Below are 25493 nucleotides of genomic sequence, written 5' to 3'. Positions count from 1 at the left end.
CTTTTATTTCCACTATAAATTACCCAGTGTCTAGAGTTCCTATTGTTTAAAAAAGAGGTGAAAGATTTAAGAATTGTTCTTTATCCATAAATTTAGATTGTATTCCTTCCTAGCAACCCTCCCCCGACTTCTCTCTCACTGTAACAGAGCTCATTCACTGAGTTTGTTTCCACTCCTAGGGGAGTTGGATGGGTAGCATTTATTATTTATTTAGTCTGCTAAAAAGTAGTAGAATGGGTTTAGACTTTTCAGCCATGCACATAGAAGGTAGTCAAAAAATGTGAGGTTACGAGTTCTTCTAGAATAAGCAGATCCCCAGGCATTCAGAGTATTTTGTGTGCTATCTCTGAGACAGCATGGCTGTTAGACCTCTCTAGATAAAACTTGATCTTTCCTCCATATTGGTCACAGTGTTACTGTAAGTGTTCAGCATTTCTTCATATCCATACTGTGCATCATTTTGGCTAAAATAGAGTGTTTCATGTAGATTAATTCTTGAGCTGTTTTTAAAAATCACCTTTAAAGAAGAGTGAATGCTACACAATCATGATATACCCAGAACAACTTAGTCTGTGAAGCTTTGCCACGGAGGGTGGTTCTTGGGAAGAGGACCAGGCCAGAAACAGCACTGATACAGCAGGGGCCAGGGCGGCAACCCTTTGCCAACAAGTACAGGCTGTTTCAATATTTCACCAACTGGTATAGTAGTGTCGACATTTTAACCTACAAATCCAATACATATCTCTTTTTCTTTTTCAGGTTGCTCCACTGTGCCTAGGAAGAGCTGGAGCTTGTGTTGTGACTGTAAAATTATAATTTAGTGCTCTGTTTTCTACATGAAGACACCGTCTTCCCTTATTAATTTAGTATAATTATTCTATCAATGGATACATTTTTAGTAAACGTGCATTGTCACAATCCTGGGCACAAAGTGCCTGATCTCAAAGTGAAGATAGTAAAACAAAGGAGGAAGCAGTGGATGGACCAGGATTAATTCCTTTCATTTCTTAGTAAATTAAAACATGGAGCTGGTGGATTGTGAACACACATTCCTGATGTAATATGTGAGGACAAATGCACTGCCCTGGAACATAACCCAGTGCTAACTGGGGGTTTCACTTAATTCAGTCAAGCACATCTTACTCACATCCAGATTTATTTTCCTACAGTGCAGACACACCAGATGAAACTTTAAAATGCTACTTTTTGTAAGCTTATCATACATGAGTTGCAGTAATTTGTTTGCTTGTTTAACCACAACCACTATTTTAATGATACACTAAAGATAACACTATTTAGTTTTTTCAGAAACATCTGCATTATATGTGTGTTGGTTGTGGATTTTGTTTCTAAAATTGGCTTAGTCCAATAAATAAAGAAAAGCATTAAGGACTTAAAGCAACAATAACCAAATAAAAACTTGATAGGATCTTTGAAGTCTATTTAAATATTCATTCCATTACATCTAGACTCACCAAGAACTACATGTTATGATGTTAAGTTGAAGTTGAAACATGATGTTTTGCATTAAATTTAAGATATGCAAATTTATGTAGAGAAAATAAATGTTATATACCCTATAATGTTCTTTCACCTAATTAGTATTTAATTATATGGATTTGTTTTATATTATAAAAGATGCTTTGATTTTGTCTTTTGATATTGACAAAATTTTTTGGATATCCTTATGTTCTCAAGTCTGTATCTGCCTCCCCTCCTTATTTCTTATGTTTTGCCACAGTTAACCCATTGTGCTTCTTTGTAATCAAAGTTTGTGGGGGAATGGGCTTATTGAATGTCTAAAAACTAAGTTTAAAGTGTTTGTTACCCTAAGTTTTTTACATTTGTAAACTCTAATTATATATGTAAATGTTATTACTCTCAGTGAATTGTTATTGTTTGCAAAAATGCACTGGGCAGTAGCATTTTGTGATAAATCCTACAAGATATAAGTCATTGAGATGTCTAAGATGCTTTTTATTTTAACCCCAATTAGTAACCACCTTATGGAAAATAATATTTGCTAATATTGTTTATTGTGAACTAAGAATCAAAGTTTTTGTATGCATCAATGCACTTAATCCTCACAACAACCTTATGAGGTAGTTTTATTACCTTTTTATAGCTAAGGAGATTGGGGTACAGAGAAGTTAGCCCCAAGGTTATATACCGCAAGTAAGTGGCAGAGCAGGGATTCATACAAAGGCCATCTCACTCAGCAGTCTTCACTCTTACTATTCCTACCACTAGGGAGAAAAAGAAAGATTTCGGCTGGGCGCAGTGGCTAACGCCTGTAATCCCAGCACTTTGGGAGGCTGAGGCAGGTGGATCATGAAGTCAGGAGATCGAGACCGTCCTGGCCAACACGGTGAAACCCCGTCTCTACTAAAAAAAGAAAAAAAAAAAAAATCATGAACCCTGGAGGCGGAGCTTGTGATGAGCCGAGACCGCGCCACTGCACTCCATCCAGCCTGGGTGACAGAGCAAGACTCTGTCTCAAAAAAAAAAAAAAAAATTTCATTTTATGTGAGGAATTATTTATTTTAATTGTTTAAATCTCTTATGGAATTTTACAGATTTTGCTTTAGAAAAGTAGATGCAATATAATATATTTCAAGTTTTATACCTATTAGATGAATTGCATGGTATTTTAGGCAACTTAACTATAAACAAATTTATTCATAAAAACAAGCATTGTTGCCAACAATTTAGATGACCTAGATTAAAAAACACACCAATTGACAAAACAGGCTCAAAAGGAAATAAAAATTCCGAACAGCCCTATAACAAGTAAAGAGATTGAACCACTACTCAAAAATCTCCCAGCAAAGAAAGTCCAGGACTAAATGAGTTTACTGGCAAACTATGCCAAACATATGAAGAAGAATTAACACTAATCCTTCTCGAACTCTTCCAAACAATGGAATAGAAAGGAGCACCCTGTGACCCATTCTCCAAGGCCAGCATTACCTTAACACCAAAGCCAAAGACCTCACAGGGAAACTACAGACCAATATCCCTCATGAATATAGATGCAAAAAAACTTCAAAATACTAGCAGGCCAAATCTAGTAGCTTATTAAAATGATCATACAGCATGACCAAGCAAGATTTATCAAAGAAGTGCAGGGAACATGGTTCTACACACAAATGTCAATCGATGTAATATACCATATTAATAGAATGAAGGGAAAAAACAGCATAATCACCTCAGTTGATAAGAAAAAGCATCTGACAAAATCCAACACTCTTTCATGGTAAAAACACTGCAAACTAGGAAGAAAAGGGAACTTTCTTAATCTGATAAAGACATTCATAAAAACCCACAGCTAACAACATAATAGCAAAACATTGAAAATTTTTCCCCTAATATCATGAAAATTCCTGGTTTCCCCACTGCTATTCAGCATTATACTAGAAGGTCTAGCCAGAGCAATTAGGCAAGAAAAAGAAAGAAAATGAATCCCAAATAGGAAGAAGTAAAACTACATTTGCAGAAAATATGGTCCTATGTACTAAAAATCCTAAAGAATCCACACAATGATTCCAGCTGATTTTAAAAATTCAGCAATGTTGCAGGTTGCAAGATCAACACCCAAAAGTCTAAGAAAAACCTGAGAGAAAATTAAAACCATTTATAATAACATGAAAAAGAATAAAATACGAATAAATTTGACCAAGAAAGTGCAAGACTTGGACACTGAAAAGTACAAAACGTTGCTGAAAGAAATTAAAGAAGACCTAAATAAATGGAAGATATCCTGTGCTGGCAGGTTGGAAGACCTAACATTGTTAAGATGGCATTACTCCCAAAATTAGTCTATAGATTTAATAAAATCCTCATTAAAATTCCAGTGACCCTTTTACAGAAACAGAAAAGCTGACCCTAAAATTTTTACAGGATTGCAAGTTACTGAAGGCACTCAAGTTTGTTCAAAACAATCTTGAACAAGAATAAAGGCGAAGGACTCGCATTTTCCAGTTTCAAAATTTACTGCAAAGCTACTTCAATCAAAACAGTGTTGTGTTGGTATAAAAATATATAAAGCAATAGAGTAGAATGGAAAGTCCGGAAATAAATTACGTCAATACACTATGGTCAATTGATTTTTTTGACAAGGGTTCCAAGACCACTCAATGAAGAAAGAACAGTGTCTTCAACTAATAGTGCTAAGACAAGTGAATATTCACATGCAAAAGAATGAAGTTGTACCTGTACTTCATACCATATATAAAAATTAATTCAAAATAGATCAAAGACCTAAATGTAAGAGCTAAAACCATAAAACTTTGAGAAGAAAATATAGGAATAAGTCTTCATGACCTTGGATTTGGCCATGATTTCTTAGATATGGCACCAAAAGCACAAGCAACAACAGAAAAAAAAAAAAAAAAAAAAAAAAAATTGGGCTTCGTCAAAATTAAAAGCTTCTATATATCAAGGGACACTATGAAGAAAGTGAAAAGACAACCCACAGAATGGGAAAAAATCTTTGTAAATCTTAAATATCTGCTAAGGAACTAGTATCTAGAATATATAAGGAACTCCTATGCTCAACAAAAAGACAACCCAATTTTAAAGGGGCAAAGAACTTAAATAGACATTTCTCTAATGAAGATATACAAATTGCCGACAAGCACATGGAAAGATGCTTAATGTCATCAGTCATTATGCAGATCAACACCACAGGAAGATACCACTTCACACCTATTAGAATGACGATAACTTTTAAAAAAGAAAATAGACCTAGGATCTAAACCTATAGGTAAAAAATAAATAATAGAGAAAATAAGGGTTAGAGAGGATGTGGAGAAATTGAAAACCTTCATTCATTATTGGCGGGAATGTTAAATGGTGTAGCCACTGTGGAAAACAGTTTGGCAGTTCCTCAATAAGTTAAAGAATTACCATATGACCCAGCAAGTCCAGTCCTGGACATATACTGAAAAGAACTGAAACAGGTGTTCAAGCAAAAACTTTCACACAAACATGCTTCGCAGCACTAGTCACAGTAGCCAAAAAAGTGGAAACAACCCAAATGGCCATCAGCTGATGAATGAATAAACAAACTGTGGTATCTACACATGGCAAAATGGAATATTGAGCCATAAAGAGAAATGAGGTACTGATACATGCTAAAACATGGATGAGCCGTGAGCACATTTTGCCAAGTGAAAGAAGGCAGACACAAAAGGCAATGTATCACATGAGTGCATTTATATGAAATATCCAAAATAGGCAAATCCAGGGAGACAGAAAGCAGATAAATGGTTGTAAGAGGCTGAGAGAAAGGAGGAGTGGGGAGTGATTGCTAAAAAGGAGTTTCCTTCTAGGGTGATGAAAACGTTCTGGAATTACTTATTGGGGATGATTGCACAACATGGTGAAGGTACTCAATGTCACTAATGGTAAATTTCACATACGCTTTACCATAATGTTTTAAAAGCTTTATTAGCTACATTATGTTATGATACTTAAATGTCATAATAATAGCATTCTGTACGCTTCACTAGGATCAAAACACTGGATTTACATACATCCGGAAGAGAATTTTTTCAATGTAATTTGCTAATAAATTAATTTCTAAAAATCTGACAGAAAGACTCTTAAATCTTAATTTCAACCTAAGAAGGGAGTGAGAAACACTGAGAGCCATGAGGGGAGAGTTAACAGGAACTCCCCTCCATCTGGTACATGGCAGGCATTCCACAAATGTTTTCTAAAAGTTGAAATAGATATCTTTTCATGAACTCTGTAATATTTGGAATTGTTAATAAGTCTTACTCAAAAACAAATATTCAATAAAATGGTATTTAATTTTACTGTGACTAGATAATAAATTCTCATGTAATTTTTTTATTTTTTAACTGGAGTAAAACAAAATCAAATGCCATGAAAAATTATAGGCTACTTACAACATTTTCATCATTCTGAGTCTTAAAGAACTTGTAAGAACACACCACCTCTCCCATCACAGCCTTTGTCCTCATTCCTAAGGCATAGGAGAGTATCATGTTTATTTTGTATCTTCTCTTGGGGCTGAACAACGCGCAAGCCTCTTGAAGAAATGCCATATTGACTGATGTGGGTATTGGCATCATTGCTACACTTCACTGCCACCCTCATTTCCCTCTAGTCCTGGGTAATTATTTGGGCTAACGAGGTACAATTTAGAGAGCAAACCCAGGGAAGCTCGGGAAGCAAATCTAGTGCCCTGGATCTTTGCCCAGGCTCAAGCTGGTTCCATTTCACCATGTTTCTTTGTGGATAATAAACAATTAGGTTTAATTGAGGTATTTTCACATAGGTTTGAGGACAGCAAAAATCACCTGGTGGCCATCAAGCAGACCATCCAGAGGCAAAACTCCTTATCTGAGGAAGTCAGAAGTCATTAGACTGCCCTGTTATCTAAAGCCAGCATCTGGTACTAGGCTTTGTTACCAAAAATGTATTTAATATAAGTAATTACAACTTTTTATACATCTCCAGAATGAATGTGTGTGAAAAGTTACTGTGCAACCCTTGCTAACATCAAGGCACCAAAATGTCTACAAATGTAATCATTTACCATGGCCTGTGTAACAAATGTGGTCAAAATTACCCTTAAGGTCCATAAATACCTTGTTATTAGTCCATTTTCACACTGCTGTAAAGAACTCACACCTGCAATCCCGGCACTTTGGGAGGCTGAGGCGGGGGGATTGCTTGAGCTCAGGAGTTCGAGACCAGCCTGGGCAACATCTTGATACCCCTGTCTGTACTAAAAATACTAAAATTAGCTGGGAATAGTCCCAGCCACTTGGGAGGCTGAAGTGGGAGGATCATTTCAGCCCAGGAGACGGAGGTTGCAGTGAGCTGACATTGCACCACTGCACTCCAGCCTCGGTGACAGACACCTTGTGTCAAAAAAAAAAAAAAAGTTCAACTTAAATGAGTACTGATTTTCAGGGAGACGTTCACCTTCAGGGAAAAAAAGGAGAAACAAAAAGGATGTAGAGTAAATCTGGGGGTTGATTGGTTGATTGGTTGATTTTGTTCTGAGACTGGAGTGTAATGGCCGGATCATAGCTCACTACGTCCACAACTTCCTGGGCTTAAGCAGCCACCCCAGCCTCAGCCTCAGCCTGTCAGCAGCTGGGACTAGAGGCATGCACCACCACGTTTGGCTAATTTTTTTTTTCTGTTTTTATTTTTTGTAGAGACAGGATCTCACATTGTTGCCCAGGCTGGTTTCAGACTCCTGGGGTCAAGCAATCTTCCCTCCTCCTCTTTCCAAAGTGCTGGGATTGTAGGCCTGAGTCACCACACTGACCTGGCGCAAATTTTGTGGAAGGAAAGAGGTCCCAGCTTAGTGGTAGCTGGAGTGATGAGGTTAGGGAGAAGCTGTCACTCAGAGCCATCTCTGCAGTGACAAGAATAACTGTGTTGTGTGAGAACTTCAGAGAAGAAAAATGTTGGGTAATAAGTTTGGCAAAAGCTGACCTACTTACTTCTGATTCCGTATCAGAAACTCAGTAGCAAAGCAGCAGAGAAGGACTGGGAGAGTGAGTTAATCCAATAGAGAATCCCTTTACCTCAGAAACTTTCTGATCTAACGCATTGAGCAAAACAGTAGGGAGACTGAGATCCTATACAGTAATAGATGATAAAACAAAGGAGGGGAGAGAATGGTAGTTCCTTAAGGCCACATACGGGGGTATATTGAAGCACTTACCTTTTTATCTATTGTTACACCTTCACATAATTCACTTCCACTAATTATTCACTGAATATAAATAGGAAATATATGTGGTCTTTGAGGTAAACCATCTCCAAGGTATTGGAGTGTGCATTTATAGTATCACAGATTCTGAAACACAGAACAGAAAGAATCCTTGCGGCTTCCTTGTTCACATGTTGGTGGGGGTGGCCTAGGAGAGTGGACTAGGGTGGAAAACCTGGGCACGGAAGAGGGAAAGCCGGGATACCTTCAGAAAGTAGTGAGCGGCCCAGGCTGACTGCAGCATGGAACATGTGCAGAGGGATGGAGGGAACTGTCCGCCAATTTACTGTTTTTAAAATTAATTTTATCGTTAAAGTTTGTAATTCATTGTTTCAAATTTAAAATGCCAGCCATTCAGTGCTGGGATAAAGACTGCTAGCAGAATAAATAAAATAATAATAAAACTAATTTTTAAAATGCCAGTCATGCCTTCTGTCTGTACCTGACTAATATTATGGATGCTAGATGCAGTGGCTCACGCCTGTAATCCCAGCACTTTGGGAGGCCACGGCAGGAGGATCACTTGAGGCCAGGAGTTCGAGACCAGCCTGGAAACACAGGGAGACCCCCCCGTCTCTACAAATAATCTTTTAAAAATTAGCCAGGCGTGATGGTGTGCACCTGTGGTCCCAGCTACTCAGGAGGCAGAGACAGGAGGACTGCCTGAGCCTGAGAAGTCAAGGCTGCAGTGAGCTGTGATCAGCCTAGGTGACACGAGTGAGACCTTGCCTCAAAAAATAAAAAGTAAAATAAAATATATGGAGTCATAGCAGCTGGTCATAAAACTGCAAGAGATGCAATCAGCAAGCAGGCCCCCATTCACTCAGTCTACCTGCTCCTCCCTCCCGACCTTGTTTAAGTAGCCATACGGACTGCTTCCAGCTAAAATACATTAATACATTAACTAAGCAGTCTATTTTCTCTTCTCCCAGCAATATTACAACATATTTTCTTAAAAAAAAAATTACAACTTTTTTTTTTTTTTTGGAGACGGAGTCTCGCACTGTCGTCCAGGCTGGAGTGCAATGGCGCGATCTGGGCTCACTGCAAGCTCCGCCTCCTGGGTTCAAGTGATTCTCCTGCCTCAGCCTCCTGAGTAGCTGGGATTACAGGTATGCGCCACTACATCCGGCTAATTTTTTTGCATTTTCAGTAAAGACAGGGTTTCACCATTGTTGGTCAGGCTGGTCTCAAACTCCTGACCTTGTGATCTGCCCGCCTTGGCCTCCCAAAGTGCTGGGATTACAGGTGTAAGCCACTGTGCCTGGCCTCAATTTTTATTTTAGAGTTAGGGGGATACAAGTGTAGGTTTATTACATGGGTATATTGTGTGATGCTGAGGTTTGGGGTACGGATGATCCTGTCACTTAGGTGGTGAGCACAGTACCCAATAGGTAGTTTTTCACCCCACAGCCCCTACCTACCTCCCTTCCCTCTCTGGGAGTCCCCAGTGTCTATTGTTCCATCTTTATGTCCTTTATAACAGATTTTCAAATGCTATTGATATTTTACTCAATATTTGGGTTGTGGAGGAATTTTATAATTTATTTACATTACATAAATCCAATGATAAGAAAGTAATTGAAAGAAGAGACCACGAGGTGAAAGACTGAGGAATGTGGGCCTGAACTCCACATGTCAGGGTCACCCTAAGAAAGTCTCTAAGAGTCTCTGAGAAAGTTTTCTCTGGGTCTGAAAACAATTAGGGAATATCTTAGCTGTGGAGGCACTGAAGTGAAATTGAGTTAAAAATTCAAGTTTTATTAAATTGCTTTAGACTTGTTCATTTGATTATTTTAACATAGGGAGGATGAGTCAGCTTGATTATATGACACTGTGCTAAGCATTTCATATGTATGTTAACTCATTTAATTTTTACAACAGCTGTATGAAGTAGATATGACTATTCCCAGTTAATGATAGGGAAACTAGCTAGTAAATGTCAGAGTCAAATTTCAAAACCAACCAGATCTGTATGACCTTAGAGCCTTTTAAAAACTCTTTGCCAGATTGCTACATGGAGGTGAGTTTAAGCTGTCTACATTACACAGGATGATACATACTTAATGCCAAGATACGTCCTCACCACATCTGTGTTACATTTTAAGTTTTTACTTTTAGTGAGTAGAAACAGGCTATATAATTCTGCCTATTGTGTGCATGAATGGATACACACACAGATAGCTTTCATAAGTGCCTTTCTATTTTCTTTTTAAATATGTTCTGTGAAAGGACAAAAGAAGGGCATTTTAGAAAGCATGGCATAGTTAATGACTTGAGTGCAGAGGGCTGTTGCTGTCAATAGAGCAGAGAGCAGGGATGCTGAGTTGAGCAGTCATGAATGGAAATGAGAGGATGAGCCATTAGCAGGAAGTCATAAACCCATTATTAGAAGTTTCATGTCATTGAAGGCAGCCAAATGCTTCGCAATTCTAAGGACTATGCATGGCCACCTAAGGAGGATGCGTCTGCTGCTGTGATGTATCAGACAGGGTCCAGTCGGGAGACAGAAACCACATGGTCATCTGAACAGGGAAGATTTTAAATAAATAATCATGCCCCATAACAGAGGATTGGACTCAGAAAGGATTGGCTAGTTATCAGGATCTGAGATTTGCTTTTGCCCTACTGGAGCTAATAAGCTGACCTGTTATGGTTTCATGGATGCTGGCAGAAGACATCCAGGGGTTGAAGAAAAAGGATTTTATTACTGAAGGCACAGAAAGCAGTAGGAATATCGTGTTGGGTTCACTTCCCTGTGCCCTTCAATTTCCCCAGGAACAAGACAGAGGATTCCAGGTGGGAATCCACGGAGCTTGGGAACTTCATTGCTTTTATAGTAAGTGGTAGGCTCTCCTGCTGTTTGTCCTCGAGATTTCTCGCTGCAAACACAACTCTGAGAAATGGCCCAGGTAAATAGTAGTGGGCGGGGACGCTCAGAACCCGCAGCAGATTGCCTCTCCCCTTCCTTCTGCAATGTCTCCAGCACCCTCTACTGACAAAATTTAGCACCGCGCAGGCTGGGGAAGGAGAAAAGGGCTCGTGTCCACTGAACCCAGGAGGTAGAGGTGGCAGTGAGCAGAGATCATGTCATTGCACTCCAGCCTGGGTGACAGAGAAAGACTTAGTAAAAAAAAAAAAATATATATATATATATATGTATATATATATAAATTTTATATATATATGTATATATATATAAAATTAAGGAAGGGAAACGATTTTTTAAAATAAACTTTAAATTACTTAAATACTATCTATGTTTTGAGTAGATTTTTTTTCATGTCTTTTAGCTACCTTAGCTCTGAGAACATAGTGGCGATCACACACACACACACACACACACACGCACACACACACACACACATGCACACACACACGTTAGAATGAATTGAATCACTGTCCCTTTTCTTCCCTGTTTTTGGACCATATCATAATTCAGCGGTGTCTGATTCTGCTGATAAACATATATGCCAGTTTGTTTTTTGAGACGGAATTTTGCTCTTGTAGCCCAGGCTGGAGTGCAATGGCGTGATCTCGGCTCACTGTAACCTCCGCCCCCAAGGTTCAAGCGATTCTCCTGCCTCAGCCTCCCAAGTAGCTGGGATTACAGGCACCCACCACCACGTACAGCTAATTTTTGTATTTTTAGTAGAGACAGGGTTTCACCACCTTGGCCAGGCTGGTCTCGAACTCCTGACCTCAGGTGATCTGCCTTCCTCGGCCTCCTAAAGTGCTGAGATTACAGGCGTGAGCCACCATACCCGGCCCCTTCCTTCATAATTCAATTGTAAAGCTATTAGGTAGATTATAGGAAGGATGGCATTCACAGTGGTGTCGAGAAGACTCACAGTGACCCAATGTGGGATACTGGAGTACAAGTGGGGTGAGGAGCGTGGGCTACAGGGGGGTGGCCTGGCACAGGGTCTCAGACCCCCATCAGAGTAAGGACAGCATCCACACAGCACGGCAGCCTGGCCCGGACTGTCAGAGCCTGAGCAGGATGAGGGAGATATCCACACCTGAGAACAGCCCAGCACCTGGGGGATTAGAGCCTGGGCATGATGGGGAAGGTGCCTGTCCAGGGGATAGCCTGCGGTGGCGAGTGAGCCAGGGTCCAGGAGAGAGAGGACAGCACCCCTGTGCATGGTGTGGGCTTTCAGAGCCCAAGCGGTGCGAGGAGGCCATCCGTGAGGGAGAACAGCCTGGAAAGGGGAGTGAGAGCCCAAGCAGGAAAACATGGGCCTGTGGGCCGGGGTGGGTGTGGTAGCAGAAATTGGAGGTTGTTTCCATAGAAGATTGATCAAACTAGTAATTACCTTAAGGAAAATGAAAGACAAGGTTTTCACTGTTGGAGAAGGAAGTGACAAATACAGAAGAGGAAAAAACAAGGATGATCCCTATGGCATTGAATTGGAATTCGGCATATTGTTGTAAACTCGTGGTTTTCAAGAGAGAGACAGATAATAGATAAATACACATGCAAATGTGTGTGTGTGTGTGTGTGTGTGTGTGTGTGTGTGTAGAAAGATAGGTGTATAGACCAACAGATATTCCCTAACTCTGAACTGAGCCAGCCTGAGAATAGCAATAAATACACCTTATGTCCAGGTCTTAGCTTCTAAATGCCACTTTTTACCAAAAAAAAAAAAAAAAAAAATCTTCACTTTGGGAGGCCAAAGTGGGGAGGATCACTTGAGCCCAGGAATTTGAGAGCATCCTGGGCAATATAGTGAGTCCCTGTCTCTACAAAAAAATAAATAAAAAATTATGTGGGCATGGTGGTGCACCCCTGCAGTCCCAGCTACTTGGGAGGCTGAGGTGGGAGGATTGAGCCCAGGTGGTCAAGGCTGCAGTGAGCCATGATCATGTTGCTGCACTCCAGCCTGGGTGATGGAATGAGACCCTGTCTCAAACAAAAACAAACAAACAAAGAATAAAACATCTTGGAGAAATGGCTGATTCCAGAGCTGAGGCATCAAAAATACAAGGTGAACTGGGAACATCTTACCATCTAACCAAAAAACAAAGTTATGCACAAAGACTGATGAAGATGTGTGAAAGACATTGTGGCCCAGTTGGATGGGCTTCCACTGGCCAAACAGGAGACAATTTAAGCATAAAAATAAATAAGATCTAATATCCAGCATCTATATGGAACTTAAGCAAATTTACAAGAAAAAAACAACTCCATTAAAAAGTGGGCAAAGGACAAGAACAGACACTTTTCAAAAGAAGACATACATGCAGCCAAGAATCACATGAAAAAAAAAACTCAGCATCACTGATCATTACAGAAAAGCAAATCAAAACCACAATGAGATACCATCTCACCAAGAATAACAGATGCTGGCAAGGTTGTGGAGAAAAAGGAACACTTACACACTGTTGGTGGGAATGTAAATTACTTCAACCATTGTGGAAGACGGTGAGAGACCTAAAGACAGAAATACCATTCAACCCAGCAATCCCATTACTGGGTATATACTCGAAGGAATAGAAATCATTCTGTTATAAAGACACACGCACGTGTATGTTCATCACAGCACTATTCACAATAGCAAAGACATGAAATCACCCTAAATGCCCATCAATGATAGACTGAATAAAGAAAATGTAGTACATGCACACCATGGAATACTATACAGCCATAAAAAAGAATGAGATCATGTCCTTTGCAGGGACATGGGTAGAGCTGGTGGTCATTATTCTCAGCAAACCAGCACAGGAACAGAAAAACAAATACTGCATGTTCTCACTTATAAGTAGGAGCTAAATGATGAGAACTCATGGACACATAGAAGGGAACAACACACACTGGGGCCTAATGGAGGGTAGAGGGTGGGAGGAGGGAGAGGATCAGGGAAAATAACCAATGGGTACCAGGCTTAATACCTGGGTGATGAATTAATACATACAAGAAACCTCCATGACACAAGTTTACCTATATCACAAACCCGCACATGTACCCCTGAACTTAAAATAAGTTTAAAAAATTAAAGTAAAAAATGAGTCATGAACTATAACCATTTGAATAAAATAGGAACACACACATATATATAAATAAAATAAATACATAGATTGGAAGTTTGATGAGGAACAAGATGTTTACATCGTTTTAAAGTAGCTCCCCCCGAATATTTACTTTTTTCAAAGGTCAGAGAGTAACTTTCAGTTGAGAAGCCTTGCAGACATCACCTTAATTAAGTGATCAAACTGTACACATCGGCCGGCACGGTGGCTCACGCCTATAATCCCAGCACTTTGGGAGGCCGAGGCAGGTGGATCACCTGAGGTCAGGAGTTCGAGACCAGCCTGCCCAACATGGTGAAACCCCCTCTCTACTAAAAATACAAAAATTAGCCAAGCATGGTGGCAGGTGCCTGTAATCCCAGCTACTTGGGAGGCTGAGGCAGGAGAATCACTTGTTTGGTTGCAGTGAGCTGAGATCATGCGACTGCACTCCAGCCTGGGCAATAAGAGTGAAACTCCATCTCAAAAAAAAAAAAAAAAAAGTTCATCATCAATAATGGGGCAAATGAAAATCTTGCCTAAACTATGGAGACAGTAAAAAGATCGGTGGACACTAGAGGTTAGGGGAGAGGGAAGGATGAACAGACAGAGCATAGGGCTTTTTCAGGGCAGTGAAACTATTCTGTACGACACTATAATTATGGGTACATGTCATTATGCATTTGTCCAAACTCGTAGAATGCATCACACCAAGACTGGACCCTAATGTAAACTGTGGACTTTAGGTGATGATATGTCAATGTGGGCCTCAATTGTAATGAATGTAGCACTCTGGTGGGGGATGTTGACAATGGGGAAGGCTATGCATGTGTAAGGCAGCGGATATATGTGAACCCTGTACCTTCTGCTCAATTTTGCTGTGAACCTAAAAAACACAATCTATTTCTTTAAAATATCTTACCCCACGTGATAGGATGCAATGAGAACACAGTATCACTTCCGTGATGTTCCTGCCAAAGATGCATAATCTGGATCTAATCATAATAAAACATCAGACAAACTAAAATGGCGGGTTATCCTACAGAATAGCTAGCTTGGAACTTTCAAATGTGCTAAGGGATGAGATTTGAGGAAAGACTAACTGTACTGGATTGAAGAAAAAAGAGACACGAGGCCGGGCGTGATGGCTCACACCTGCAATCCCAGCATTTTGGGAGGACGAAGCAGGTGGATCACTTGAGCTCAGGAGTTCGAGACCAGCCTGGCCAACACGGCAAAACTCCATCTCTAAAAAATATACAAAAATTAGCAAGGTGTGGTGGTACATATTCCCAGCTACTTAGGGGGGCTGAGGCAGGAGGATTGCTTGAACCCAGGAGGTCGAGGCTGCAATGAGCCAAGATCACCCCACTGAACTCCAGCCTCAGTGACAAAGTGAGACCCTGTCTCAAACAAAACAAAACAAAAAAGAAGCATGACAGCTAAAAGCAGTGCAAAATCCTGGATTGAATCCTTTTGCTATAAAGGACATTATTGAAACAACTGTCAACTTGAATGGCTCTGTGAATTAGACGATAGTAATGTATCAGTGTTTACTGCCTAACTTTTATGATTGTATTGTGGTTTTATAGATGAGTGTCTTTGTAGGAAATACAAACTATTCCAGGGTGATGGACCAGCATGCTGGCAACTTATTCTCAAACAGTTCAGGGGTAAAGGTTTATTTAAACTATACTCTCAGTTTTTCTGTAATTTTCTGATTGGTTCAAATTTTGGTTAAATAGTAAAAAAACAAAAATAGGCCCATTTTCAGCTTGATACATGTTCTCCACTTCCTAGGCTTCCTCCTTCCAGCTTCCACACAGCAAATATTTTTGTCTTCCTCAGATGCATAAGAAACATTAGTAGAGTTGAAAATAATCTACAAATAACTGATTATTGAAAACTGTACATCTGATATCAGAACTGCCAGTGAAGGTTCTCTGCACATTACCTCATCAACTCTTTCACCCCAGGAGTATGGGATGAATTTTATGAAAATGATCCATATTTGTGACATTGCAAATGAAGCAGATAAAATTCTATTTTCCATTTGTTCCTTTTGGGGAATTCTTAGAAGTAAATTGATACCCTTCCCTGTGGAAGAGATAAGAGAAAGTGAATGAAGGTTTGAAAAGAAGCACCGAGACCTTCAAAATTATCATTTTTATGAGTTTAAGGTGATGTTTACATTAAAATAGCTTGCCAGTGATAAGCCAATGAAGGGAAAAGCTTACTTTTCAGTCAGTTATGATTTCCAGGGCAGAGGAAAAGTAACAAGGAGACAGGGTCAAAGGAAGTGAGAAGATGAACAGAACTTTTAAAGTTTAAACTTAAAGAATAAAAACACAAGATAACCAGAAACAGGTTCATTTATGCTGAATACTCTATTTCCCAAACTTATCTTCTACCTGTCTCATTAATGTCTGTATTTCTGAGCTGTATTAAACATTCCACCTCCTTCATTCCCGCCTTCATTATTTTTTAGTCTTAAGAGAGGGTTGAAGGTGGTGTGGTGGCTCACACTTATAATCCCAGCAATTTGAGAGGCTGAGGCAGGAGGACACTTGAGCCCAGGAGTTCCAGTCTGGGCAACATAGCAAGACACTGTATCTATTTTTAAAAAAGAAAGAAAAAAGAAAAAGAGGGTGTTGAGGCTAGCAGTAGCCACAGTTCGACTATATGAAGGTGGGGTTGTGCTACCGAATCATGAGAGAACATGAGCAACTCATTTAGAATTTAGTGGGCAAAAAGAGACAATTATATTTTCTTCTTAGTCTTTCTTTGAAAATATTATTTTCATGATTCTTTTAACCAAAGTACCCCATAAACAATTATTTTTATCTCTGAGCCATTATCACTCACAACCAACCCCACCATTCTGCTATATTTAGCATGCCGTGAAATCACAAACTACACAGGATCAGCTGCTTTTTGACATCTGAATCATGAGAGAGAAATTAGAAAAATTAAATGTCTGAGTTCCAAATAAAATTTAAAATACAGTATATTAAAACTCAATATTTTAAGAAAATAATTGTATTTCCCTTTTCTTTTAAAAATTGATTTATTTATGCATAAATTAGCTGGGCATGGGGGCAGGCGCCTGTAATCCTAGCTACTCCGGAGGCTGAGGCACAAGAATCGCTTGAACCCGGGAGGCGGAGGTTGCAGTGAGCTGAGATTGTGCCATTGCACTCCAGCTGAGCGACAAGAGCAAAACTCCGTCTCAAAAAAAAAAAAAAAAAGATTTATTTAGAGAAAAGTGGGAGGCTTCTTCGGCAAGGTTAGTATTTCTGAAAGAGAGTACTTTCTCTCTTAAAAGACTGCATCCACTCTGGAGAAGCACCCAGCTGTTCCTTTTGAAACTAAGCATGGACTCATCCTATGATCCAGCAAGGGCACTGCTGGTGTTACTCATGGTGCCCCAGAGGAAACGAAGACTGACTCCCAGCAGCTTCATTCATAACAGTCCAACACTGGGAGCTACCCAAGTGTCCTGCAATGGTGAATGGTTAAAGAACCTATGGGACATCCATACCATTGAATACGATCCAGTCATAAAATGGAACAAACCCTTCACACAAGCAACAACTTGGAGGAACCTCAAGGAAATTATGCTGAGTGAAAAAAAAAAAAAAAAAAAGCCAGTCCCAAAAGGGTACATACAACATGGTTCTATTTTTGTAACATCCAAAAAATAACCTAATTATAGAGATGAAGAACAGATTAGGAACTGTCAGAGGTTAGAGATATGGGGAGAGGATGAATGTGGCTGTAGAGGAATAGCTCTAGGGAGTCTTGTGATGGTAGTATAGTCTCTTGATTGTGGTTGTGGTTATGCAAGGCTATGGATGTGGCAAAATCGTATAAAGTTACACACACACACACACGTGCATATGTAACTGGTGAAATCTGATTAAACTGTATGTTTTGGACCAGTGTCAATTTCTTGGTTTTGATATTATATTACAGTTGTGTAAGATGTTTATATTTAGGAGGCTGAGAAAAAGGTACGTGAGAATTTCCTGGACATTTCTTTGCAACCTCCTATAAATCTATCATTATTTCAAAAGAAAAAAAAAAAAAGCCCATGTACACACATTAAATCTTTGTATTTAAGGTGACTTTTTTGAAGATACAAAGACGAGTAGTGGAGCAGGGGAGGGAATTGCTAGCTGTTTGGTATGGCCATAGCAATATGGCAGCATTTCCTATGAACAGCATATTTTTAATATCTTAACCAGGAAGATAAAAATGTGTTCTGTATTCAGGGATAGTCACAGGGTTTCAAAGACCTGATGTAACCAGAGTGTGTTAAGGCCTCAGCTCTGTGTTATACCTGCCAACCTTCTAAGGGTATGGGTATCACATAGAAGAAATCTAAGGACAGCTTTCAGGGTCTTTGATTATTCCTCCTCTGTAAGTCTGATCCTGAGTGTTTATTAAAGAATGTTTCAGTAAATCAGTTACATTACTTGCCCATCATTTTCACTCCTCCAGAAGATTATTTCTCAAACAATAACAAGTTTTTTCTAGGTTCCAAATATATCCATTGTTTGGTATTTTTAAATACCACTAGAGTATTCTTATATCTTTTTATTAAGAAAAATTCAGATTTCTGGTATGTTTTCAAAACCTGAAGTCTCTAGCTACTTGTGACATTTTCACATCTCTTATGCTGATTTTTCCTATTCTCTTATTTCCCTAATTTTTAAAAAACTTTTTTATTTCACTAGCTTTAGGGGTACAAATGGTTATTGGTTCCATGGATGAAGAGTGGTAAAGTCTGGGCTTTTAGTGTACCAGTCATCCCAATAGTGTACATTGTACCCAACAGGTAGTTTTTCACCCCTCATCCCCCTTTCACCCTCCCCCTTTCTTATTTACAGAGTCTCGCTCTGTCACCCAGGCTGGAGTGCTGTGGCGTGATCCTGGCTCACTGCAACCTCCATCTACTAGGTTCAAGCGATTCTCCTGCCTCAGCCTCCCGAGTAGCTGAGATTACAGGTGCATGCCACCATGCCCAGCTAAATTTTTTTGTATTTTTAGTAGAGATGGGATTTCACCATGTTGGCCAGGCTGGTTTTGAACTTCTGATCTCAAGTGATCCACTCAAAGTGTTAGGATTACAAGCATGAGCCACTGCGCCCAGCCCATCCTCCCCCTTTCTGAGTCTCCAGTGTCCTTTATACCACTCTGTATACTTTTGCATACCCATAGCTTAGTTCCCACTTGTGAAAACATGTGGTATTTGGTTTTTTGTTCCTGTGTTACTTCACTTCAGATAATGGCCTCCAGTTCCATCCAAACTGCTGAAAATACATTATTTGGTTCTTGTTTATGGCTGAGTAGTATTCCATGGTATATATACGTCACTTTTTTAAAAATAGAGACAGGGTTTCACTTTGTTGCCCAGGTTGGTCTCAAACTTCTGGCTTCAAGGGATCCTTCTGCCTCAGCCTCCCAAAGTGCTGGATTACAGGCATGAGCCACTATGCTTGACCTGTATACACCACACTTTCCTTCATCCACACGCTGATGGTCACCTAGGTTGATTCCATATCCGCAATTGTGAATTGTGCTGCAATACATATACGTGCGCAGGTATCTTTTTGATATAATAATTTCCTTTCCTCCTTTTGGCATGCTTCTCCTCTGTCCTTTTGGGAAAGGTAGTATCTTCAATTTTTTATTTATTTATTTTTAAGACAGAGTCTCACTCTGTCGCCTCAGAGACATGACCAGAAGTTTTGAAACCAAGGGCATGAATTTTTGAGACAAGGGATACCCTTTGGTCCATGAGAGCTCCCCAATGAAGACCTAAACACAGAGTTTTAAAGAAATTCAGATTTCCAGATAACAGTATCTTCTTAGATGTATTCAGACTGTGGGCAAGTCACAGCTTCTTCCTAAGGCTATTTATGAGACAAACGAAAAGCCTGGATCACAGAATTAAGTCAATTCAACTGGTGTTTTATGACAAGCTTTAATCTGATTTCCTAAAAAGCTAGTTTTGTTTGTTTTGTTTTTGTATTTGTTTTTTTGTTTGTTTGTTTTGAGATGGAGTCTTGCTCTGTCACCCAGGCTAGAGTGCAGTGGCATGATCTCAGCTCACTGCAACCTCTGCCTCCCTGGTTCAAGCAATCCTCCACCTCAGCCTCCCAAGTGGCTGGGATTACAGGCACCCGCCACCATGCCCTGCTAATTTTTTTTGTATTTTTAGTAGAGACAGGGTTTCACCATCTTGGCCAGACTGGTCTCGAACTCCTGACCTCATGATCCACCCGCCTCGGCCTCCCAAAGTGCTGGGATTACAGGTGGGAGCCACCGTGCCTGGCTGAAAAGCTAGTTTTCTTTAATCAAGAAAATCACATTAAAAGTAAAGATTTAATGTTTGTAGATGATAGGGTTTTTTTTAATTGAGGCAAAATTCACATCTCATAAAATTAACCATTTTAAAGTGAACAATTCAGTAGCATCTATTACATTCATATTGTTGTGCAACCACTACATCTAGTTCCAAAAGATTTTCACCATCCCAAAAGAAATACCCATACCCATTTAGCAGTTACTCCCCATTCTTCCCTCTTCTCAGCCCCCGGGACCACCAATATGGTTTCTATTTATAGAAATCTACCTATTCTGAATATTTCATATAAATGGAATCATACAGCGGGACCCTTTGTGTCAGGCTTTTTTCATTTAGCATGTTTTCAAGATTCATCTATGATGTAGCATGAATCATTACTTCATTTCTTCTTGTGGCTGAACAATATTCCATTGTATATACCACAGTGTGTTATTCAAGGACATTTGGATGGTTTCCTCCTTTTAGTTATTGTGAATAGTGCTGCTATGAACATACATGTACAAGTATTTGTTTAAGCATCTGTTTTCAATGCTTTGAAGGTATATCACCTATGAATGGAATTGATAGGTTATATGGTAATTTTATGGTGGTTAATTTTTTGAGAAACTGCCAAACCAGTTTCCACAGCAACAGAGCCATTTTACATTCCTGTGCATTGAATTTTAAAAAAAGAAGCTATGAATCTTCAGAAATGAAGTAGGCTTTCCATCTGCTTCCTTGGATTTGGCATACTCTAGAATAAATTGGTGGTTCTCAACTCTGGCTCGACAACATAGGGAGCTCAAAAAGAAGAAGGTAACAGGCTCCATCTCTAGAAATTCTGTTTATTTCTAATAAATCTGGGTTGAGACCATGCCACTCCAAGTAACCCTGAAGTAATTCTAATGGCTGCCAGGATCGAGAACTACTACTCTACATGAACTCAGGGGAAGTAGTGCAAGAATGTTTTCCCCACAGAATAAGAATCATTAAATTGTCATGGAAACAGAACTCATTTCCATTTCTTAATTCCCTTGGCTGTTTGATTCATAGCCGTGTATCTGCACCTAGAATCATTCTTGGCACAGAATTGAACAAAAATATTGGCTTAGTGTTGAATATCCAGTTTTATTTTAAGCTTAAATGGATCATATAAAACAGCAATTAATAATTTTAAATGACATCAGCATTTTTAGCTACCAATAGTTAGAAAACCAGAAGGAAACCTGAAATTCTCTGGTTAGATATTATTTTTAAATACACTATCTTTCTCTAGTTATTAATTATGTTTTTTAGACTTTCTATGTAATATTGGTAGAAAATGATTTATTTCCTCAAAAAAACTTTATTTTATTTTTTATTTATTTATTTATTTTTTATTTTTTTTGAGATGGAGTCTCACTCTGTTGCCCAGGCTGGAGTGTAGTGGTGCAACCTCGGCTTACTGTAGCCTCCACCTCCCAGGTTCAAGCGATTCTCCTGCCTCAGCCTCCCAAGTAGCTGGGATTACAGGCATGCACCACCACACCTGGCTAATTTTGGATTTTTAGTAGACATGAGTTTTCACCATGTTGGCCAAGCTGGTCTGGAACTCCTGACCTCAAGTGATCTGCCCACCTTGGCCTCCCAAAGTGCTGGGATTACAGGCATGAGCCACCGTGCCCAGCCTAAAATAGCCTTTATTTTAAAGTCTGTAAGGCTAAATGATAAATTGGAAGCAAAAATATAAGATGACCAAACAATCTTGACATTTTCTAGAATTGTAGTATGCAATAAAAAACCCTATATTTATATTTATTTATTTTTATAATGTGAATTCTATCTAAATTTCCCAGTTCTGTACTTAGTATTAAATGTTATTTTTCTCCATCCCCAATCTCACAGCTATCCCCCCTTCCCTTACCTTGGAAACTCTTCCTCCTCCACTTCAATCCCTGTGAATACATTTTTCTGATTTGCAGCAAACCATGCTATTAATTTTTTCAGTATCTTTCTGTTGAGTTTCACATAATCTTTACCAGTTTTTATAACAGATTCTGACAAATATTACTTTTTATAATGCCATCCTTTCCCAAATAAATTAGAGGTTTCTGAAAATTACTATAACAGGTATTTATTCATACTTAAATAATCAATTTTAAATAGCATAGCTATTAAAAGCTCTGTGCTCTTTAGAATTACCCTTCCTGCCCCACCCCCCTCCACACACACACACACACACACACACACACACACACACGTTGTATAATGGCTTCACTAACTCTTCAATGAATATCTCCCAAACAAGTGGATGCCAGATTCCTTCCCAGAGGCCAGGTTGCATCATGTTCCTAGTTCTTACATTTTAGAATAGGAAGCTGAATTTCCCTTTTTTTCCAGAAATTATATTTACAAAAGATTATTCAGATAAGGATATGACCATTTGCAAAGGACACAAGTATTTTCAAAAGACTAGCACAAAGAAAAATATCTTTAAGTTTCAAATAAATTATATTTCAAATGACTTAAAAATAAGTGTTTTGTAAGTTGGCCAAATCTGAAGCTATTTCTCCAATTAAAAACAGAAACTAGGCCTGGCACAGTGGCTCACTTCTGTAATCCCAGCACTTTGGGAGGCCAAGGCAGGAGGATCACTTGAGCCCAGGAGTTCGAGACCAGCTTAGGCAACATGGCAAAACCCTATCTCTACAAAAACATACAAAAATTAGCCAGGTATGGCGGTGCGTGCCTGTGGTCTGAGCTACTTGGGAGGCTGAGATGGGAGGATCACCCAAACGTGGGAGGGCAAGGCTGCAATGAGCTGTGATCGCACCACTACACTCCAGCCTATGTGATAGAGTGAGACCCTGTCTCAAAAAAATAAATAAAATTTAAAAAAAAAGAAAGAAAAACAAAAACTATATACTTATTTGTTGGAGAACCTAAAACACATACATCAACAAGGACATCTTCCTCCAATGGATCATCATCATCCAGAAGATACTGACTTCGAATATCTTACTACAAAGAGAGTGTGAGAGAAACACGGAAAGAGATAATGCCAGACCCAGATAAACACAATCTTTAGCAAATGTGGCCACATTTGCTGAAATAAGAATTCTGTCCATTGAACTTCAGTGACCTCCTGCCATTTCTTCCTCCTGATAAAAGGTTAACATATCTAAAGTATTCTAGCAAATAGATCTTGATGACTTCATCAAGGGTAACTGTATCTTGATGCCTTGGCTATATTAAATAGGAGGTACTAACCACAGAAGGAATGAGAAAATGAATGAATGAACAAATAGACCCAATTGTTTTGTCCTAGGACTGCCCAGAGAAGGTGAAACAAGTAGAATCCCTGGCAACGTGTAAACATAAGTAGCAGATCCTAACCAGATTTCTCAAATTAAGCCTTGGTGATCAGATGGAAGACCCCAAGGGGAATGACAATGACAGATACAGGGAATCCCCAGACCAGGGGTTGGGGTACACACAAGTGGGGGTTACAAGTAGGCTGACCTTGACAATGTGGTCACTGGATACAGAGGCATCAGGTGTCGTGCTCTGAGGTACATGGATGAGGCTGCAAACCATCATTCTCAGCAAACTAACACAGGAACAGAAAACCAAACACTGCATATTCTTATTCATAAATGGGAGTTGAACAATGAGAACACATGGACACAGGGAGGGGAACATCACACACCGGGGTCTGTTAAGGGGTGGGGAGCAAAGGGAGGAAGAGAGAGCATTAGGACAAATACCTAATGCATGCAGGTCTTAAAACCTAGATGACGGGTTGATACGTGCAGCAAACCATATGGCACATGTATACCTATGTAACAAATCTGCACGTATATCCCAGAACTTAAAGTAAAATTCAAAAAAAAAAAAAAGAAGTATAGACTCTCTGAATGTCAGGCTGGACTTCACAACTAGGATACTGAGGTTAGAAACTAAGTTATTTCATGCTCTTAGCAAAAATGGGCAGGACCAAGACACTGATCATCAGAGCCCACTGACTGTCAGAAGGTAGGGAGAAAATTCAGCCACTCGAGCTGCATCACCCAGTCTCTGAATGCTAACCAACTCAGGGCTTCAAGCATGTAGTTCAAAGAAGCTCACTTTGAAGGATATGTGGACAGACAGGAGGGAAATGTGGACAGTTAGCATAGCACCAGGCATAGAACTGGCCCTCAAAAAATATTTAAGCTCATGTGTCAGAACTAGAAAGGAACCAAAAGTCATTTAATCCAGTTCCACCAGTATCAGTTAGAATTCGTGTAGGCTGCTTGTAATTGAAAGCAGCATGGCTTAAACAAGAAAATGGTTAACTTGATCTGTGTAAAGTAAGCCCATATGAGCGGCTTTTCAAAATTGATAAAACAACAATGAATGTATATAATTACAAAAAGATAGGTGCAGCACCAGACAGGATCAAATTCTTAGCACTGAAACCACCAAGGGAAACTCTCTACCTAGTCAGTGACAAACCAGTTCAAACTTCTGAGATCTTAATTTCTTTCTATCCTAATCCTAAGGAGTCTTGCTCTGAAGATTAGGGTTCAGTCCAAGTGGGGGTGGGGGATGGGGAGGGAGGAAGGGAACAACAGCTCCCATCTCCAATCCCTCCTATTCAGTTACTATGTCAGATCTACCCAGAGGAACTCTACTGTCAATCTTCAAGTACAGATATCTTGGACAGAAATCAACTTTCAAAAATTTTCACTTTAGATACAAGAACCATAGATAAAGTCCAGGCACCATGGCTCACTCCTACAATCCCAGCACTTTGGGAGGCCGAGGAGGGTGGATCACTTGAGGTCAGGAGTTTGAGACCAGCCTGGCCAACATGGTGAAACCCCGTCTCTACTCAAAATCCAAAATTAGCTGGGCGTGGTGGTGCTCGCCTATAATCCCAGCTACTCGGGAGGCTGAGGCAGGAGAATCGCTTGAACCCGGGAGGCAGAGGTTGCAGTGAGCCAAGATCGCACCACTACACTCCAGCCTGGGTGACAGAGCAAGACTCTGTCTCATTTTAAAAAAAAAAAAATGGCTATTTCTAATAAGAGAGACAACTTTGGCCACTGGAGAATGTAAAGGAGGGGAAAAACACCTCAGTTTACCAAATTATGCTTTAAAACGACAAATTAAACATCAAAGAAGTTTCCAATAATGGTTGTTCCTCTTCTCAAATGTGCTATTAGAATTGATTTTTTTTTTTACCAGCCTAGGGCAAAGAAGAGCTCTGCTTAAATGGGCCAAGCGCATACAAACATGCCAAATGGACACTCTACCCCACCAAACTGTGAATTTAAAACAGCACTAGGTCCCAGGGACAGTAAATAAAATCACAATTATATACACCTATTAACTTCTCCCTTT

At 39.6% G+C, this 25493-nt stretch overlaps 1 protein-coding gene and 1 long non-coding RNA gene across 10 annotated transcripts in view; one reads left to right on the top strand and one right to left on the bottom strand.

Annotated features, from left to right (window-relative positions):
• The window catches only part of KLHL5 (kelch like family member 5), an 81323-nt gene extending 75730 nt beyond the window's left edge, over window positions 1-5593 (top strand). For 3 of the 4 annotated variants that reach the window (XM_050790357.1, XM_050790354.1, XM_050790356.1), the window contains one exon: window positions 760-5593. In XM_050790357.1, the coding sequence (XP_050646314.1) occupies window positions 760-816 (57 nt within the window). In that variant the 3' untranslated portion in view covers window positions 817-5593. The remainder of the gene's footprint in view (window positions 1-759) is intronic. The other variant, XR_007725680.1, reaches the window with a different exon arrangement.
• The window catches only part of LOC126954669 (uncharacterized), a 106249-nt gene that overhangs the window by 51344 nt on the left and 29412 nt on the right, over window positions 1-25493 (bottom strand). For 2 of the 6 annotated variants that reach the window (XR_007725683.1, XR_007725687.1), the window contains exon 4: window positions 15729-15871. The exons of 3 other annotated variants lie outside the window; for them this stretch is intronic. This is a non-coding gene — a long non-coding RNA (uncharacterized LOC126954669). Of the gene's footprint in view, window positions 1-7701; window positions 7850-15728; window positions 15872-25493 lie in introns of those variants that run through there. One more of the 6 variants, XR_007725681.1, reaches the window with a different exon arrangement.

This window comes from Macaca thibetana, chromosome 5 (genome assembly GCF_024542745.1).
Source record: "Macaca thibetana thibetana isolate TM-01 chromosome 5, ASM2454274v1, whole genome shotgun sequence".
Taxonomy (NCBI): Eukaryota; Metazoa; Chordata; class Mammalia; order Primates; family Cercopithecidae; genus Macaca; species Macaca thibetana.
Note: the sequence above shows the minus strand (reverse complement) of the source record. Positions and strands in the feature narration are given on the sequence as shown.